This window comes from Stenella coeruleoalba, assembly GCF_951394435.1.
Source record: "Stenella coeruleoalba genome assembly, chromosome: 3".
Taxonomy (NCBI): domain Eukaryota; kingdom Metazoa; phylum Chordata; class Mammalia; order Artiodactyla; family Delphinidae; genus Stenella; species Stenella coeruleoalba.
In genome coordinates, this window is record NC_137148.1 from 87,964,674 (window position 1) to 87,985,985 (window position 21,312).

The 21,312-nt window shown below is 33.8% G+C and overlaps 1 protein-coding gene across 4 annotated transcripts in view; it reads right to left on the reverse strand.

Moving 5' to 3' along the window:
- Positions 1 to 21,312, reverse strand: part of FBXL17 (F-box and leucine rich repeat protein 17) — a 479,571-nt gene that overhangs the window by 437,354 nt on the left and 20,905 nt on the right. For all 4 annotated transcript variants that reach the window (XM_079916975.1, XM_079916976.1, XM_079916974.1 and 1 more), the window contains one exon: positions 8,296 to 8,427. In XM_079916975.1, the coding sequence (XP_079773101.1) occupies positions 8,296 to 8,427 (132 nt within the window). The remainder of the gene's footprint in view (positions 1 to 8,295; positions 8,428 to 21,312) is intronic.

Consider the following 21,312-nt stretch of genomic DNA (forward strand, 5'->3'; position numbering starts at 1 on the left):
TATGCCTTTCACAAATGATGGAATACAATTCAGTCATGTTCTTATCCAGATACCTGATAGATAAAAAAGATACCCACAGGAGAAAAATAGAAAAACAGATTAAAAAGAGAGACAGTAAGCTCTAACAAAGAATATATAACGAATAAAAATGTATTTATTGTTTAGACTGAAAAATCTGCCAAATAACATTTTAACTTTTTTGTCAAGTGGATCTTTCAAATATCACTGAACAAAATAAAACCAATTTTATTAATCGTACGAATGTACAAGTCAATGTAATTCAGACAAGAATAGAAATTATACTCTAGTTGATCAGAACTCCATATTGTTAAAAAAAAATATTGTCCCAGAAAATACTCCTTGAGAACATTAATGACTCTGGCTAGATAAATTTGATACATGAAGAATGGCATCATTAATATAGTAACTAGATCAAAGAAACTTACTTATTTGAAAAGTCAGAAAACCACTGACTCTGCATCTTTAACCTATTTTTCGAGCTTTTATTTATATGCTTAAATCCACCTTCTTTTTAAAGCATGTTCCTAAAATACTGGAAAAAATATGTTTTTAAAAGTATGTTTAATTCAGCAGTAAGCCATTTGTCACTAAACCAACATTTATTGAATGACTATTATGTGCCAACATGTGGGTGGATGGGATAAAAAGATAACTAGATACTCTTCACCCCCAAAAGAGTTGACAATCCATCAGCAAGATACAGCTGTAAACTATAATTACAGTTATTTATGGAGAGCAATTTGACATTATCTAGCAAAAATTTCAAAAAGTACCCATCCTTGCTCCCTTTAATTACATTTCTAGAATAGATCCTAGAGAAATTCTCATAGATAAGCCCAGAGACTTGCACAAAGATTTTATTGCAACACTGGCTATAACAGCAAAACAACGGAAGCAATATAAGTGTCCCTCAATATAAAATGGATAAACAGGAGATATATACATATATAGGATACTAAAAGTTTAAAAAAATGAATTACATATTCATTACGGCTAGATATCAAAAACAACTTAAAAGTAAAAATGCAAACTGTAGATTGAAATACTTTGTGAGACCAGATTTTAACCATATAATATCAAATATAAACTATTTGGGACCACATACTGAACAATATTATATTGTTGTTCATGGTACCCATTATGTCTGTTAAAGCAGTTGTTTTTTTTAAGCATTTTAGATCATCACAGTAGTTGCCTCTAGAAAGAGGTAGTGGAATAACATGGGATGCAAGACAAGAGAATTAAAGATTATTTGCTTTATTAATTCAAGAAGAAGAAACAAATTTAACAAAATGTTAACAACGGTCAATGTCTAGGTGATGGGCATATATATGTTATTACTCTTTTCAGTATTCCAAATTTTTTTAATTTCCTAAAATTAAAACAAAAATACAAGACCGAAAAATCTGATCACCTTTCACATTTGAAATCCCAAGTATAATCCCAATTACCAAGAGAAATATAAATTTCTTAGCATGACACTCAAGAAACTTAACAACCTGGTCCCCACCTTCCTTTAGAGACCCAATTATGAACACTTCCCCCAGCAGCCTTATATAATCCTAATCTTACATCTTAACATCCACCACTTATTAAACATTCCACATATCTTCCTGATGCCTTGTCTTTGTTAATGATATCACTTTCCTCAAAAAAATGTTTGCTTGCAGCACAATTGCTATATCACTATATATCATTCAAGATCCAGTTATAAATGTCACCTACTATTTATAGGATTTCCTGATTCCTCCCTAATCTCTCACACAAGTAACTATTTTGCGATTGGCATTTCCATAGCGCTTACCACTAGAAAAGGATATTCTTTCTTTGGCAATATAACTCTTTTTAAATTCCTTAACACTTCTCATAGTGCCTGGCACACAGTAGGCATTCAAATGTTAACTCCACTGAAACAACATCTGAAACAGTGTTAAGGAACAGAGTAGAAAGTTACCAGTTCATTAATCCATTAAAATTTCTATTAAATCTATCGAACAAAAATGAAATGGTATTTAGCTTCTGAATCCAAGTATCACAAAAAACACAATATTATGTTTTTGCCAAGTAAAAACTTTTGCATAATGAGTGCAATTCTACAAAAGTTCATTATGTTCACATTTATACAGGATTAAAACCAACATTAAACACTATCCTGAAGACAGTTTTCCTCTTTGGTAATTTTACTAATTTTCCTAGAAAAGATTTGTGTATCTCCATTGGTACTAGCAGCTTCCCCTAAAATCAGTTATCATCCTAGCAAAAGGATCTTCTGCTCATGCTAATAGCTAATTTCCTCCTCTGATGTCTCACAGCACCTGACAGTTAAGTGTTTTAATGGGGATAATGCCTTTTGGAAATTATTGCTTGGTTCAAAGGCATATATGGATTAGCTCCACCTGTGATGTATCCATGCATCAAAGGTCTTGAGGACAAACTTTTGAGAGTCCAACAGATCTGGGTTAGACTCTTGACTCTGACATTTATCTGTTGTTCCTTAACCTTTCTAGGCCTCAATTTCTTCATCTGTAAAATGGAATAAAAATAAACTACCTCATGGGGACTTCCCTGGCAGTCCAGAAGTTAAGACTCTGCACTTACAATGCAGGGGGTGCGGGTTCAATCCCTGGTTGGGAACTAAGATCCCACATGCCACAGGACATGGCCAAAAAATAAAAATAAATAAATAAAAATTTTAAAAAGTAAGCTACCTCATATGGTGGTTGTGAGGATTAATTATGTAAAACTACACAGTGCCTGGTACATTATAAACAGTCAATGAGATAACTATTATTAAATATTTTCAGATATCAAAAAATGACAGCAAAGGTAGTATACAATAACAAGATGAAGTTTATTAACTTTAGGTCACCTTCTTTAGAACGCCATATGCATGCATCACTGTTTATTGGAAACTACCACTCTCGGTGTCAGTAAATGCCTCATCCATTCAGAGAGGAAAGGGCAATGAAGGCGAATATCTACCCTTGGAGACTTTGGAGGCTGAAGTGAGTACTTATAGAATGGAATTCTTCATAAATGTACATCATTTATGTCTGGGATTACAAAGTAAACTCACTTCACAAGGAGTATCTGAGGAATAAGGTAACAAGAATGTAGTCGGGGTGTTGAGGGGTAGCAGGACCTTAATGTATTAACTCTAAGTTGAGAAGTAAAAGAGTCAGGAAATGCAAGCCTTAATATAATGCTGAATTAGTCACTGTTATTTAAGCTCTGATGCAAATGCTTACCTTACTTATTTACCCTAGTTGATGATAACACGGCTACCAGTCTATTCACTTAGCTGCTGCAACAACCTCAAAATCACAGCAAGCAGCAAAATAAGAATTAAACTGTGGGTAACTAACAGATGAAATTAGAACATAGTAAGTGACAGTAGCTACTGACACAGCCCAATTCAAACTGGTAGACTCCAGAAAGTGAACTCTGATAGGGAGAGGAAGGAAAAAAAACACATTTATTAAAGAACTTCCTACGTTTGGGACCATATATTTTGTACTTCACCTCAATCTCATTTAGTCTGATCCTCATAAGAACAAGTCTGAGGTAGTATTATATCTTTTCTACAAACAAGGAAATGAAAGTACAAAAATTAAGATAACTAACTGAATCACATGATTAAGAAACAGTAGGATCAAGATATGAATTGAGTTCAATTCAACTCACACTCAGTATTTGCCTCATTCATCCCAGAAGGAAGCAGAGAGAGGTAAATTTAGGTCCTACATGATACATGTAAGCCTCCAAAGGATAATAAAATTAAAAACAATGAACAAACAATGTTACAAATAATGTTACAGCAAGGGCCAAAGGACTATGGGAGATGGCACAGAACTGTAAAATACTTCACCAGGAGGTTGAAAAAAGTAAAAGGTCATAATTAACCATTGGGAAATCAAATTTTAACCAGAAAACATTTAACATTTCCCTAAAACTTTCTAAAATCTATTCATAATACATTACTACTTTCTTGGGTAACTCAGAAATCTATACTAGTTTCATAACTCAACTCTACACAGTAGAAGGTGTTAAAAAAAAAAGCCAAAAAAAAATAAAATAAAATAAGCCAAATAAATATAAGACATAGAGATCTCTATCAAATATGCTGACCCTAGAACTTAGCATAGAAGCCATTTTCAAAATCGTAAAATCCTAGTACTTTAAAACATCAGGTTGGATAACAAATATAGATAATCTATCTGACCCCATCATTTTACAGCCAAATAAAAAGCTGCCCAAGATGTAGGGAATGGACTTGAGGACACAGGGAGAGGGAAGGGTAAGCTGGGATGAAGTGAGAGAGTAGCACTGACATATATACACTACCAAATGTAAAACAGATAGCTAGTGGGAAGCAGCCACATAGCACAGGGAGATCAGCTCGGTGCTTTGTGACCACCTAGAGGGGTGGGATAGGGAAGGTGGGAGGGAGACGCAAGAGGGAGGGGATATGGGGATATAAGTATACGGGTAGCTGATTTACTTTGTTATACAGCAGAAACTAACACAACATTGTAAAGCAATTATACTCCAATAAAAATGTTTTTAAAAAAAGCAGACCAAAGAGCTTCTGTCCAAAAAGTAGAGAAGCAGAATCTGGAGGAAGGACAGTAAGGAAGCAGAGAAAATATACTTAATGAAGTTTCTAGATCATCAATAACTATACACACAAACTAAACATGGCTTTAAAATAATTTTGTATCCAGTACTGCACAGAAGTGATATAAATGCTATAGCTAAAAGACAGCAGACATGGGCTTCCCTGGTGGCGCAGTGTGTTAGAGTCCGCCTGCTGATGCAGGGGACACAGGTTCGTGCCCCGGTCCGGGAAGATCCCACATGCCGTGGAGCGGCTGGGCCCGTGAGCCATGGCCGCTGGGCCTGCGCGTCCGGAGCCTGTGCTCCGCAACAAGAGAGGCCACAAGAGTGAGAGGCCCACGTACCTCAAAAAATAATAATAATAATAAAGACAGCAGACAGTTGGATATAATATGCTAGACACTCACTATAGTTGTATTCCTCAGATCTGTTTTTATAGTCTATACAACAGTTTTATAGCAAATGAAAAATATATCCATGTAGATGCATGGCAGTTGTCTCACTCAAAAATTACTAAAACAAAAACTCACTCTTTGGGGGTAAGATTTTACATGTATGTCCTCAATTATTTGCCTCACCATAAATCATTTGAGTACTAAGATGTCAGATCATTGTCCTCTTTCCACCTGAATAAAACTCCTTGTGATAAATACAGGAATCCTTTCCCTATGCTAAACTGTACCTTACTTACAGTGCCACAAATAAGAATATTCAAGTATCTTGCTACTTTGTGTAAGATAGCAAGTTCACCTTGTAACACTCTAGATGCAACTATTATTTCATATTTTTAAAGAAAATTTCCCTAAAACCATCTAAAGGACAAAATTAAAAATAAACCATAAATATCTGCAGAAACCATGTACAAGCATTTTATCTTTATAGTTACATCAAGGACACAAAAGCTATGTCACTGAAATATACAAAGACAATGCTGCCATCTAAAGGCCAAGATATAATATGAAAAAAATGTATACTTAGTCATATACTGTCAACATATATAAAAACAACCAATTTGATGTTTTAAAGTCAGCAAAGTTTATACTTTAAGAAAGCACTATGCTATGATTATTTTTAGGCTACACAATAAAACTCTAATACTATTTTGAGAAGATTCTTTTTGAGAAGACTGATAAGAGAATTAGTGAAATAATTTAGCTAATGATCAATATCTGCACAGGTAAAGTTCTGTTGGCATCCTTTCAGACACAATATTCTCCTGAGTACTGAATATTTCTATTAGGTGTTTGTCCTATTTAATGATGTTTATTATTTCCTGTCTGTAATTAAATATACGGTATAATTATATATATGCATATATAAATATTATTTGCCTTTAATCAGACTATTATTTCTACTCACCCTTTTAAAAATATTTGTCATTAAAGGACTAACAATAATACATCTCAGAGTGAAAAAACCCAATCTACTTAAAATTGTAGCTTTGCAAGTAATTCAAATATTTCTCCTTATTTCATAAATTCTAAAAATACAAACTAAAGTTCCTATGGGAGACCAGTTATCAACAGCTCAACTGTCCAACAGAAAGAGCTCATACTATTCTAAATTTCCCTTTCTAAAAACCTTAAACTGCAAGAATTTCATTGAACTGAACTTTACTTAAGATTTAGCAAAATCACTTCTAATTTGCAATGAAATCAAAATGTTTACTGAATAACACTACATAGGAAACTGATTCCCTTAGCATTTAAGTATATAACACCTTTCTAATGGACCACAATATTAAAGAAATTTGAACATAACTAGAACCTTCAAAACATATGGTTTAATTCTTTTGAAAAACCACTGACCAAAATTTTTAATGTGTCAAGAAAAATGTTTTTCTGGTTTTGCTCAACAAGAAAACAAATATTAATCACTCAACAAATATTCCCATTATGTGAGAAATATAAAAATTGTAAGCTGGGATTACCACCTTTTAATTTATCTTGAGTGTAAAGTGGAAACCAATGGACAACAAATATGGTCAAGTTCTCATAAAGACTACTAGTTTTTTATTGTCTTCTATGAGTCAGAGTTTATACTAGACAATTTAAGGACATTATATCATTTATTCCTCAAAACCACAACCTGCAAAAATACAAATACTAATAACCCCATTTGCAAAGGAGGTTCAAAGATCTTAAGTAACTTTCCCAAGGTCACAATGCAAGTAAATGGATACTGGGATTCAAAAATTCATTCTCTCTTACCCAGAAGACCTTACTCTATCCACAAGAACATAATGCCTCAGGAGTGATTATTAAATTTGTATTAAATGTGAACAGGAATAGGAAGTATTTTTACTGTGTAATTTCACAGAAAAAGATAATTCTACATGGTAATAAAAGTGTTTACTTTTAATTCATAGTATTTCAACTTTTCTAACTGCAATCTTTAAAAAAAAAAAAAAGCGTTGTCTCACTTTAAGTGCTGAGGCTTCCAGAGACCTTTCAAAACTTACATTAATATGTGAGAGGTATTTATCAAGTTTTGTAAACTAACTCCAAGAGGCAACAAAAAGATCTCATTATTTTGAAGATACAGTTAAAAAGCAAATCTTCTTTGTAAATATACATATTCAGGACCACCTTGCCTACATTTTAACGTACAGTATTTTTCAACATTGAGAACTCTACTAATGCCTCCCCAGTGACAACTTTTTCTGTTAACCTGTACTATATACCTATCAAAGCAAAATTAAATGGATTTGGAATATTATTCAGCCATAAAAAGGAATGAAGCTCTGATATATCCTACAATAGGAATGAACTTTGAAAAAATATGGTATGTAAAAGAAGGCAGACCCAGAAGACCACATATTGTGTGATTCTATTTATATGAAATGTCTGGAACAGACAAAAGTCCACAGAAAGTAGATTACCAGTTGCCATGGGCTAGAGGAAGGGGAAATGAAGAGTGACAGCTAATAGGCACAGGGTTTCTTTTTGGGATAATAAAACTGTTCTAGAATTAGTGATGATGACTGCACAACTTTGTGAATATACTAACAAACACTGAACTGTACACTTTAAAAAGGTGAATTTTATGATATATAAAGTATATCTCAATAAGAGAAAATCACATGGCTTTAAATATATTTATAATATACAATAAGTGTAAATGAGTTACCTACACATGTGCTTAAAATATAATATAAAACCTATGTAACTAAACTAGTAGTCTTTACAACTAAAAACAAGATTATCTGTCTCAATTTACCGAGTCCCATTTTACACCATACTACGTGAAAGGCTCTATTTCACAAGCATACATCTTCCCGAATACTAAAAATTCCTAACTATCTAAAATTACTACAATCCCTAGGGGAATCAGAAGGAACGACAACTACATACTTATATTTGGCAGCCAAATTTAATTTTTTCAAATTAATTTTTTCCACTGTCAGAGTTTAGAAAAAAACACATTAGCACATGCTAATGAAGAATTTTTAACATGTAAGTACCACATATAAGCACCCACACAGTTATAAAACCAATTTATACAAATCATTGTTTTGAGAAGATTCTTGCTTTTAAGTAGAATCTGCCTCTAAACCATCCCAAAAAAATAAGTAGAAAAAAATTTATAAGCTAAGTTATAAGGAATTCAAGAGTTAGAAACAAAATGAAAAACACAAGAATGGTAACAAGTACTTACTAATTTGTTTTCCTGCATGTATATTCTTTGTAATTTCAGACAGCCCTTAGCTATGACGATCATGCCTTCATCTGAGATCTTGTAACACTGGCCGAAATGAATATCTTTGAGTTCTCTGCATTTTGAGCCCAGCTGTAAACAAAGAGATTTGACTGAATGCTCCAAAAATAACAAAGGTGACATATTTCTAGTGGGATTTCCACATAATTTTTTTAAATAGCCATACCAAAGTTAAATAATTGTTTATAAATTACTCTTAAAATAGAATGTAGGCAATCTATCATTTAAAATAGTGTTGTGTAAGCCTTTTCACCTTCTAATTATCTCCTTGCTTCAACTGCCTCACATACTATATGCCCACCTAGGTGCCTAGATTCCATAACACTTCAAATTCATGCCTTAATTTCTCTTGAGTCTTTTTATCAGTCATAGTGTTAGACTGAGTGGAACACAGGTCCAAGGAATAAAACCAAGGTCCAAGAAGTGAGACAAAGGTCCAGTGAGTGAACGAATATTTAATTCAGGAGATTCTACTTCTAGTTCTGATTGCCCCAATGTATCATTTTTCTCCATCGGCTCATTTATTCTGTGAAAGAGAAAAAAGACTGAATATGCTATAGCCAGTATTCTAGTTAATACTTATTTACACACTTATTGCATAAACTAAAAAAAAAAAAAAGGACTAGTGATTTCCTGATTGAAATGTCAAGTGTACCTTAAATAGCTACTGAACAGATACAATGTTCCCCTTAAAAAACATTAAGTACAACAAAGAACAAATTATATAATTTCTTTTCAAAATCTACAGTAGAAATTAGATGATCAAAGCAAACTATAAATAAATGTTTTATAAGTATTACATATAAAGAAAGTCATCTTAGAGATAAAATAAGAAACTTTACTAAAAACCTATATATCAAAAATTGTCTAAAAAATTACATTAAGACAATAAAATTCAGTTTGGTAAGGGTTCAAAGTGTGCTGATACACCACTGGTAAGAGTGTAAATTAGTACTAAAAATCTTCTTGGAGGGCTAGTTAGCATAAATGAAAAAATTTTATAAAATTTGCCTGAAAATTATATGACTCAGCTTCTAAATATTTACCAAAAAATGTAAGAGGGATGGATAATTGGATAGATAACATAGTAAAGTCAACATCCTACAATGTTAATTATACAATCTATGTAGTGGGTATACGGGTGTTCACTGTAAAATTCTTTCAAATTTTCCATATATTTAAAATTATTCATAAAGACTACTGGAATAATTAACTAAAGGTGTTTGGTAAGATTTAGCTACAAGAAATTAGCACAAGAATTTTTTTTTTAATAGTGAAATACAGAAAACCTAAAGTTATAAATTATGGTGTTTTCGTAAAATTGAGTATTATATAGCCATTAAATTGAAGTAAACACTTGACAAATAAAAACTGTACATGTTTTTATAATAAATTCAATTTTTATAAACAAATTAGGCACATTTAAATATAATATACATATTTAATTATACACATGTATATAGAAAAGAGATAAAATATACACCAAGGTGTTTACAGTGGTTATTTCTGATCAGTGCAATAATGGGTACTGTTCTTTTTTTCTATCAGTCTTCTTATATCTTTTTAAAAATAAATATTATTTTTGTAATAAAAACTTCCAAGTCCTGTTTCAAGTAAAGTAATGATATTATCAGAAAGATATGCAATTTCAGTTAGTTTTTCCAGGGGTGGTGATATATACAAGCCATCTTATTTTAATCTAGGTAACACTATAACCAATTATATATTCCACTAGAAATGTAAACTCCATGAAGACAGAAGCTTGTTTAACTAACATAGGCCTGGTGCCCAGTGTCTTACAGTCAGTTGATACCTAGTAAATATTTGTTGAATGAATGAAAAGGCTGATCAGAGTTATTCACTGTAAAGAGGCCTCTTTGAAAAATGGACAAATAAAGGAAACTATGATTATGGTCTCATATACCACCATGTTCTACTTAATTCAAGAGTTCTAAATTGGTCCACAGGTGGAAATGAGGGATTCCAGGAAAATGGATAAGAAAAACAAAAGAGTACATTTTAATTTTCTTACTATTCTCTAAATGAACTTTAGCTTTTCTTTCACTTATTAAACAGAAAATCACAGTAGTTTAGCAGTATGTGTGACTCTGTAAACAACAGAAATCAAAGATAATTTTATATAACACTATTGTTATTGCAGATAGTGAAATATCATTTTTGTTCATCAATATTCACCATGTTTATATCTAATAAACATGGTGAATATTGATGAACAAAAATGATATTTCACTATCTGCAATAACAATAGTGTTATATAAAATTATCTTTGATTTCTGTTCTACTACCAGATCTTATAATGCATTAAAGAGGCACATAGATTTCTAGAACATACAATGGCATGTTACTTAGACGCCAGAAAGCTGAATCCAAAGCCAATAGTGGGGAAAGCAGAAAAGCAATATGATAATCACTACAAAACTCCCAATAAGCTCACATATGTCTGGCAGTGAGGGCGAGGTTGGTCTTAAAACCACCACGATTCTTGAAAGTCTACTTAAGAAGTAGTTAACCACTCAGATCACCTCCTCATTTCTGCACAGCCTGCCCCTGCCCACTCTCCCACAATAGCAAAAGACTGGAGTTCACTGCAGGGAGTAAACCATAGGGTCTTTGGGGTATGCCATGCACAGCTGACAGCAGAAGCACACTCCAGAAAATGTGGGGATGTGAAAGTTTATACAGTGAAAATGCAGGAATTAAAAGAAATAATTCTATAAAATGTTCCAAGATGAAAGGATATGGACTTCCAGACTAAAAGGACTCACTCATATGTCCAATACAAATGACAAAAGCAGACTTGTACCAAGGCAAATCATCATAAAATTTCATAATCGTAGGTATAAAAAAATATTCTAGACTTCTAGTGAGAATCAGATTTCATACAGAGGATTAAGGATAAAAAAGGCAACAAACATCTTAATTATTTAAGAATACTTATTTCAAACCTAGAATACTGTACTCAGGATTCAGACTATGAATTAAGTGTGAGGGTAGAACAGAGACATTTTCAGACATGCAAGTTCTCAAAAGATGTACCTCCCATATATTCTTTATCAGGAAGCTATTACAATCTGTGCTCTACAAAACATGAGAATACATCAAGAGAAAGAACACATGACATCTAGGTAATAGGACATCTAATAGAACAGCAAGGTGAGGAAAACATTAAGAATAAGGGTGAAGATAAGATACTAAGATGACAATTAATGCAAGAGTAGTTATATACAGTAAGTCCAGACTGCTGTCTACTTAAAGAAAATAAATTCGACTAAGTAAATACATATAGGTATACTAAAGCAACTGGGGGAAAGCTGTGGACTCCATCACTAAGAAGATATAAAAACTAAGTAAACTAAATGAGGACAAAAAGACATTTATTCATTCCAATAAAAACAAAATTCCAGAGGGAAAAGAAAGGTAGGTAATTATAAAACGTAAATACTGAATACTTATTTAATCAAAATTATAACAGAATTATTTTGACACAATGAGGGCATAGGAGATAGAAAAGGATAGTGAGCTAAATCCTCATCTTTCCATAGCAAGGAAATAGCAGAGATCAGCGGTCCGCAACCTTTTTGGCACCAGGGACCGGTTTCGTGGAAGACAATTTTCCCACAGATGCAGGGGAGGGAGGTTCAGGTGGTAATACGAGCGATGGGGAGTGATAGTAAGTGGCAGATAAAGCTTCACTCACGTGCTGCTCACCTCCTGCTGTGCGGCCCGGGGGTTGGGGACCCCTGGGATGGTCTAAAATGGATAAATCAAGAAAATACATACAGACATAGACGGCAAATGCTTCTTCTCTACCACTGCTTCCTTCTTCTGGAAGGAGTTCAACTGATCTAACTTCTGGTCTCTACACTGATTAGTTTGTATGTAATAAGCTGAACATGTTCAGTTCATCTCTATCTTTTTTCCGCTTCAGGACAAACTGCCCACAAGGAGCAAGCATCTACTTCTACATTTGCAGGACACTGCTGGTCCAGCCTAGTAGATGACGACTGGGTCCCCTGGCCAAACTCCAGCGTTTGAGTTAACAAGCCTATTTAACTCTATTACTAAGCAACATTCCCAATCTAGCCTTTCTGTGTAATAAAGTTAATATTTTTCCTCTGTCACTATTCCAGTGTCTTATTTGTCAATTTATTGAGATGCTGGAGCAATAAAGAGACTTCAACACTTAGTGCACCAGCCAGGTGATCTCTTCCTGTATCAAGTTTACCGCCATTGACTCTTTTTTTTTTTTTTTTTTTTTTTGATGTGGACCATTTTTAAAGTGTTTATTGAATTTCTTACGATACTGCTTCTGTGTTTTTTTATGTTTTGGTTTTTTGGCCGTGAGGCATGTGGGATCTTAGTTCCCCGACCAGGGATTGAACCCACACCCCCTGCACTGGAGGGTGAAGTCTTAACCACTGGAACGCCAGGGAAGTCCCCCTCTCCTTAACTCTTACCTTATCCCAGCAAAAAGTCAATACAGCTAAAGGATCTACAAACACCTCAAAACTACCTCCATAATACTTTCTACTTTACCAAAGAACATTCTGAAATAATAACTACTCATCATAAGATAAGAATACCTATCTGGCTGATATTGACAGGATGAATACCACCACTCACCTTAGTTGGATACTGGAAAACTCCTCCCTGAGGGCCCTTCCAGGTAAGAGAGGTTATCAACCTTGTGAAATTTTAGCTCCAACCACACCTATCCATTCACACCCAGCCTGTCCTTCATTGCTATTTGCACCTGACACTCATGCCAGGTCCAATCCTAACTCTCACTCTTCACCAAGTAAACGGTCTTAGTTACCTAAGACATAGAACCCCAGTATGTCATTTAAGAGGTTCTGAATCTTTATCAATACAAGTCCAATATCTAGTTCCCTAGGAAAGGTGCAAGTCAGATGGACAGTAATAGAAGCCTTCCTCTAACTCTAATAATATGTCAAGGGCACCCATCAGTCAACCCTGAAGGAAATCATTTAATGAAAAGGGTGTTAGTAGCCACTTTATCATTTTAATGAAGCTAGTCCACCTATTAATCCATGGTTCATTTTAGCACATGACAGTAATTAGAACTGAAAATGGACTAGAGTAAATGAACATAATATAAAAAGGACTGTCTTTGATTTATTCTTTTCTTCTTTGTAATAATCCTTTAAGATTATTCACAATTTTGCTCAAGAACTCCAAAGGTATTTTTCAAATTTTTCTATAAAATATTTGGAGGTGAATTTCCCAGCATCTCAAAATTTAACTAAAATTTTGCACATCACCCTTGAGAATTTACAAAAGAGAATTTGTTTTAGCAAGCTATATGTTGTTACTGGGTTACTTTTGTAATAAAACAAACAGCTTAGGAAGAATATACTTCGACAAAGAATTTAGATAACTGAAACCAGAACATGGGACCCACTGGGATAAAAATAAGATTAGGTCTTCCAATGTCACACGAAATCTGCTCAAAACCAGTATTAAGGACATATTTTTAAAACATGAGGTATGCCACCTTCAACAGAAGAGGGAAATTGTTCCTTCTACTTTCCATTCCCAATATGTCACCACTGTCACTATTATACACATGCAAAAGAAAACAGTGAAGAAAACCCAAACCATATCTTCTAGTAACTTCACCCAACTACGCTAACTATTCATGTTTGTGAAATCATAAAAATGACAATTTCATAATTTGATTCATTAGTTTCATCATTTGTAGTAGAGTAGCACAGACAATGAGATATGAAAGAAAGCAAAGCAAATTTTTCAAACTGCCACTCATCTGACCCTCTTTAAGGACTCAAATTTGAATCTTTCTCCTAGATTTATATTGTCTAACTTTGCCTCATTTAAAGGACATTCCATTTAATACAATGAAAATATGCTACATAAGCTCCCAAAATGTGTACCAATACTATTTTTAGTTGTACTAGCATGATGTATAATTATAACTCAAGAGTAAATGAAAATTGAGAACATACATGGAATAATCACTTGATTAATTTGTTACACACTAAAAAGATTTTTTTATCTTTTAGAAAACGAGCAAAAATGCTATTTTAGCATGAGTACATAGGAACATTTGTTACTTATTATTAATGTTTCAAATTTTAAAATACTGTGATTAAAACTTTTGCAGCTTAACTTTAAAAACATGGGAAGCCATCAACAGATGAGTAGAAAAAAATATGGTTTATACATACACTAGAATATTATTCAGCCATAAAATGGAATGAAACTGATATATGCTACAACATAGATAAACACTGAAAACATTATGCAAGTGAAATAAGCCAGACACAAGAGTTAACATTGTATGATTCTACTTACAGGAGGTAGCTAGATAGGCCCAGAAAGTATGCTAATTAGAAATTAGAAGAAAGCCTACGATGGTTACACAACATTGTGAACATACTTAAAGTCACTGGAATTGCACACTCAAAAGCTGTTAAAATGGTAAATATTATGTAGATTTTGCCACAGTAAAAAAAATCAACACAATGAAACAGCAAATGTCAATAAAACCTGAGATAAAAAAAAGTCAAGAGAAAGTGATATTTCTTCCCAAATCTGTTTTTTCTAATTATAATTATTATAACATAATTACATTAGATATTAAATAAACTGACAAATGAGAAGGAAAAAGAAAGCTCTTGCTAAAAAAAGTAGGTTGAATGTTTTATGTTCAATGAAAGCCATAAAAAAGTGCTGATGCATTAGTTTTCAGCGACAACTATAAAGTTATAAAATATTGGGAAAATCATATTCTAAAACAAGCTGCACTCATATTCCTTCATAAGTAGCGACTACCTGTCCCACTTCAATTTAAAAAAAAAAAAACAACTGAAAATCATGGGTGCCACATCATTGATATAGTTTAAGTAAAATAAAGTCAAATTCTAACTAGCTGTCTCTAACTCAAGAAAAAGGCCCTGACCCTATATCAAAAGACTCACTAATAGGGCTTCCCTGGTGGCACAGTGGTTGGGAGTCCGCCTGCCAATGCAGGGGACATGGGTTCCTGCCCCGGTCCTGGAGGATCCCATGTGCCACGGAGTGGCTGGGCTCGTGACCCATGGCCGCTGGGCTTGTGCGTCCGGAGCCTGTGCGTCCGGAGCCTGTGCTCCGCAACGAGAGAGGCCACAACAGTGAGAGCCCCGCAAAGACTCACTAATGAATCTACAGTTATATAGTATTTTTTAATTAAAATGTTTATAGTACATATTGATTTTTGTGATTCTATCATTTAACTGATTTTCAGTTAACTGACCAACTTCCATTCTCAGGCCCAGAAGGCTTATGCTGAATTATAACAACGCCTACCTATACCTCACTGGGTTGTGGAGAAGATTTTTAAAAAAATAACACAAATGGAAATGCTTATTAAGGCACACTGCAAAGCATATAAAAGTACTAAATAAATGTTTTATACCTCTATTATTATTAATGGGTAAAGAAGGAAGCTATTAGAACACTATTTATTAGGATTCATGTGAAGGGAACTTTTTAGAAGTATTCAATACTATAAAGATAAATTTCCATAGAGAACGGACTCGAGGTTATGGGGAGGGGGAAGGGTGAGCTGTGACAGGGCGAGAGAGAGTCATGGACATATACACACTAACAAACATAGTAAGGTAGATAGCTAGTGGGAAGCAGCCGCATGGCACAGGGATATTGGCTCCGTGCTTTGTGACAGCCTGGAAGGGTGGGATAGGGAGGGTGGGAGGGAGGGAGACGCAAGAGGGAAGAGATATGGGAACATATGTATATGTATAACTGATTCACTTTGTTATAAAGCAGAAACTAACACACCATTGTAAAGCAATTATACCCCAATAAAGATGTTAAAAAATAAAATAAAATAAAATAAAATATAAAAAAAAAGATAAATTTCCAGAAAGAAGCCTCCTTGAATTACATGAAGGCTCAATACTCCCAGTTACAGATGGAAAATTTTCTCTCTAGTCATTGAACTGAAAATTCCAGCTTAAAATCCTAGATATGATTCCACATGACATGATTCAGAGATCAAGCAAAATTTAATGAGAATATTGGCCCCATACCTTCCCAACTATGTGAACTTGGACAAGTTACTTAACTTCCAAAAGATTCAACTTTTCATCCTGAAATACCTCAGCGCTGCTGTGAAGATTAAATTGGACAACAAAATATGAAAGCACAAAATACAATGCCTGTCATATAGAAAGCACCCAAAATATTACTTCCCTTTGCAAATTGTGATGCTAATTTAGAAACAGAATGCTTAAAACATTCTTAAACTACCTAAATGTAACACATTTGATAAAGGAGGCTTTTCAAGATCTCTAGTTTCTCAGTCTCATTATAAGTATCACTTATCATCATAGGGATAAAATGAGTGTCACGTAATCTGAAAAGGGGAGGAAATGAGCTAAGTGGATTTAGTATGAACTCAAGACATCCCTGGATAAGAATGCCAGCCCTATCACTTATTACTTTATCTCAGATAAATTACTTATGGTCTCTCTGTAACTGCTTCCTCATCTATAAAAATGAAATAATACCTATCTCACAGAGTGGCTGTGAATCAAAAGAGAAATTAAATGTATCAACATATAGTTGGAATATATGAACAGTGCCCTACCCATGGTAGATACTCATAAAGGTTACATACTTGCTCTTTACTTAGTTGACTGAATATCACTAGAACATGTAAAGATAGATTAGATGAGACTGACATTTTAGTTTATCTCACAGAAATTCAGCATCTAAAAACAAGTAATGTTTCTTTTTTCCCTTTATTGTGGTAAAATATATCAAACATGAAAACTGCTATTTAACCATATTTAGGCATATAATTCAGTGACATTATATTCACAGTGCTGTGCAACCAACACCACTCTTTCCAAAACTTTTTCATCACCCCAAATAGAAACTCCCTACCCATTAAGCAACAAGTACCCATTTCCTACTTCCCCTAGCCCCTGAAGCCCTCTACCTACATTCTGTTTCTGTGAATTTGCCTATACTAGGTAATTTATATAAGTAGAATCTTATAATATTTGTTCTTTGTGTCTGGCCTATTTAACTTTGCATATGTTTACAAAGTTCATTCATGTGGTAACATGTACAGTGTTTCACTCCACTATAAGGCTGAATAATATTTCATTGCATGACATACATTTCATTCATTCATTCATCTCTTAATGGACAGTTGGGTTGTTTCTATCCCTTGGCTATTGTGAATAATGATACAATGAAAATAAGTGAACAAGTATCTATTTGAGTCACTGTTTTCAATTATTTGGGGTAAACATCTAGGTGGAATTCCTGGGTCCAATGATAATTCTATGTTTAATCTTTTGAGGAACCACCAAACTGTCTTCCACAGTATGTGCACCATTTATATTCCCACTAGCGATGTATGAAGATTCTAATTTCTCCACATCCAAAGAAGCACTTTCTTTTTTTTTTTACATCTTTATTGGAGTATAATTGCTTTACAATGGTGTGTTAGTTTCTGCTTTATAACAAAGTGAATCAGTTATACATATACATATGTTCCCATATCTCTTCCCTCTTGCATCTCCCTTCCTCCCACCCTCCCTATCCCACCCCTCTAGGTGGTCACAAACCACTGAGCTGATCTCCCTGTGCTATGCGGCTGCTTCCCACTAGCTATCTACCTTACCTTTTGTAGTGTATATATGTCCATGCCTCTCTCTCGCTTTGTCACAGCTTACCCTTCCCCCTCCCCATATCCTCAAGTCCATTCTCTAGTAGGTCTGTGTCTTTATTCCTGTCTTACCCTTAGGTTCTTCATAACATGTTTTTTTCCTTAAATTCCGTATATACGTGTTAGCATACGGTATTTGTCTTTCTGTTTCTGACTTACTTCACTCTCTATGACAGACTCTAGGTCTATCCACCTCATTACAAATAGCTCAATGTCATTTCTTTTTATGGCTAAGTAATATTCCATTGTATATATGTGCCACATCTTCTTTATCCATTCATCCGATGATGGACACTTAGGTTGTTTCCATCTCTGGTCTATTGTAAATAGAGCTGCAATAAACATTTTGGTACATGACTCTTTTTGCATTATGGTTTTCTCAGGGTATATGCCCAGTAGTGGGATTGCTGGGTCATATGGTAGTTCTATTTGTAGTTTTTTAAGGAACCTCCATACTGCACTTTCTTATTTTCTGGTTTTTGCTTTTTTTTTTTTTTTAATTAATATCCATTGGAGTAGGTGTGAAGTGATGTCTCATGATTTTCATTTGCAATTCTCTAATGACCAATGATGATGGCCATCTTCTCATGTGCTTGAGGGCCATTTGTATTTTTCCTTTGGATAAATATCTATTCAAGTATTTTGCCAATTTTTCAATTGAGTTCGGGGGGGTTATTGTTGGATGGTAAGAGTTCTTTATATATTCTGGATATTAAACTCTTATCAAATATATGATTTCTACACATTTTCTCTCATTTTATGGGTTGTCTGTTCACTCTCTTGAGAATGTCATTTGAAAAACAAAGTTTTTAATTTTAATCAAGTCCACCTTATCTGTTTTATACTTTTCTTGCCTATTCTTTTGGTGTCATATTTAAGAAACCATTACTAAATCCAAGGTCATGAAGATTTGTACCTATACATTCTTCAGAGAGTTTTACAGTTTTAGCTCTTAAATTTAGTTCTTTGATCCATTCAGAATTAATTTTTGTCGATGGTATAAGGTTAGGGTCCAGTTTCACTCTTTTGCATGTGGACATCTACTTTTCCCAGCACCATTTCTTGAAGAGTGTTCCTTCCCCCAGTGAATGTTCTTCCCACTGTGGTAAAAAAAAATCAACTGACCACAGATGTGAGGGTTTACTTGTGGACTCCCAATTCTACTCCATTGGTCTATATGTCAATCCTTATGCTAATATTACATGGTTTTATTTACTGTACCTTTGTAGTAAGTTTTAAAATAAAGAAGTATGAATCCTCCAACTTTGTTCTTTGGATTCAAGATTGCTGTGACTCTTCTACATCCCTTAAAATTCCTTATGAATTTTAGGATGGATTTTCCATTTCTGCAAAAACCACCACTGGAATTTTAATAGGGACTGCATCAAATCTGTAGCCCACTTTGGGTAGTATTATCTTAACAATATTAAGTCTTCCAATCCACAAGCTCAGGATGACTTTACATTTATTTAGGTCCTCTTTCTTTCAAAAATGTTTTGCCATTTTCAGTGTATAAGTCTTGCATTTGCTTGACTAAATTTATCCCTAAATATTTTATTATTATGGATGCCATGATAAATGGAATTATTCATTTATTAGGCCAGTTTTTTTGTGGATTCTTTAGGGTTTACCATATAAAAAACATTATCTGCAAATAGAGATAGTTTTTTGTCTTCCTTTCCAATTAGGAAGCTTTTTATTTCTTTGTCTTTCCTAATTGCTCTGGCTAGAACTTCCAATACAATTTTGAACTGAAGTGGCAAAAGTTGGGCATCCTTGTTTTTTTCCTGAACTTAGGGGAAATGTTTTCAGCTATTCACCATTGAGTGTGATATCAGTTGTAGCTTAGTCACATCTGACCTTTATTATGTTGAGAAAGACCCTTCTATTCCTAGTTTATTGTGTGTCTTTTTATCATGAAAAGGTGTTGGATTTCACCAAATGCATTTTCTGAGCTAATTAAGATGATTATGTGGGGTCTTTTCCTTCATTCTGGTAATGTGGTGTATTACATTGACTGATTTTTGTACGTTGAGTCACCCTTGCATTCATGGGATAAATCATACCTGGCCATAGTATATAACCCTTTTAATATATTTTTGACTTCTGTTTGCTATGTTTTTTGAGGATTTTTGCATCTATAGTCATTAAGGATGTTGGTCTGTAGTTGTCTTCTCTTGTAGTGTCTTTGTCTGGCTTCAGAATCAGGGTAATGCTGGCCTTGTAGGAATCAGCAAGTGTTGCCTTCTTTTAAGTATTTTGAAAGAGTTTGAGAAGGATTGGTATTAATTCTTCTTTATCTGTTAAACCAAATTCAACAGGGAACCCATCTGATTCCTGACTTTGCTTTGTTGGGAGGATTTTTATTACTGATTTCATCTCCTTACTTGTTACAAATCTGTTCAGATTTTCTACTTATCCTGAGTCAGTTTTTGTAGTTTTTACATTTCTAGGAATTTACCCATTCCATCTAGGCGATCCAGTTTGTGGTATACATAGTGGTTCATAATTTTCTTGTATAATCCTTTTTATTTCTATAAAGTTAGTGGTAATATCTACTCTTAAATTTCTGATTTAGTAAGTTGAATCTTCTATTTTTCTTAGTCAATATAGTTAAAGGTTTGTCATTTTTGTTGGTATTTTCAAAGAAACCAGTTTTGGTTTCATTGACTTTATCTATAATTTTCCTGTTTTCTAGTTCATTTATTTCTGCTCTGATCATTATTTCCTTCTGTTAGCTTTGGGTTTAGTTTGCTCTTCTTTTCCAAGTGCCTCCAGGAGTACAATTAAGTTACTAATTTCAGATTTTTCTTCCTTTGTAAACATAAACTTTTACAGCTATAAATTTCTCTCTAAATATTATTTTTGTTGCCATAATTTTTGCTATACTGTGTCTTCATTTTCATTCATTTCAAGGTATTTTCTAATTTCCCTTGCGATTTCTTCAATGTTCGATTGGTTGTGCAAGAGTATGCTGTTTAACTTCCACATATTTGTGTATTTTCCAGATTTCTTCGTGTTACTGATTCTTAGATTCACGTCATTATAGTCAAAAAAGATACTTGCATGGTTTCAATCTTCCCAGACTTATTAAAAGTTGTTTTGTGGTCCAAAATATCATCTAATCTTAAGAATATTCCATGTATACTCTTCTGTTGTTGAGTGTAGCCTACTGTATATGCCTGTTAGGTATAACTAGCATACAGCATTGTTCA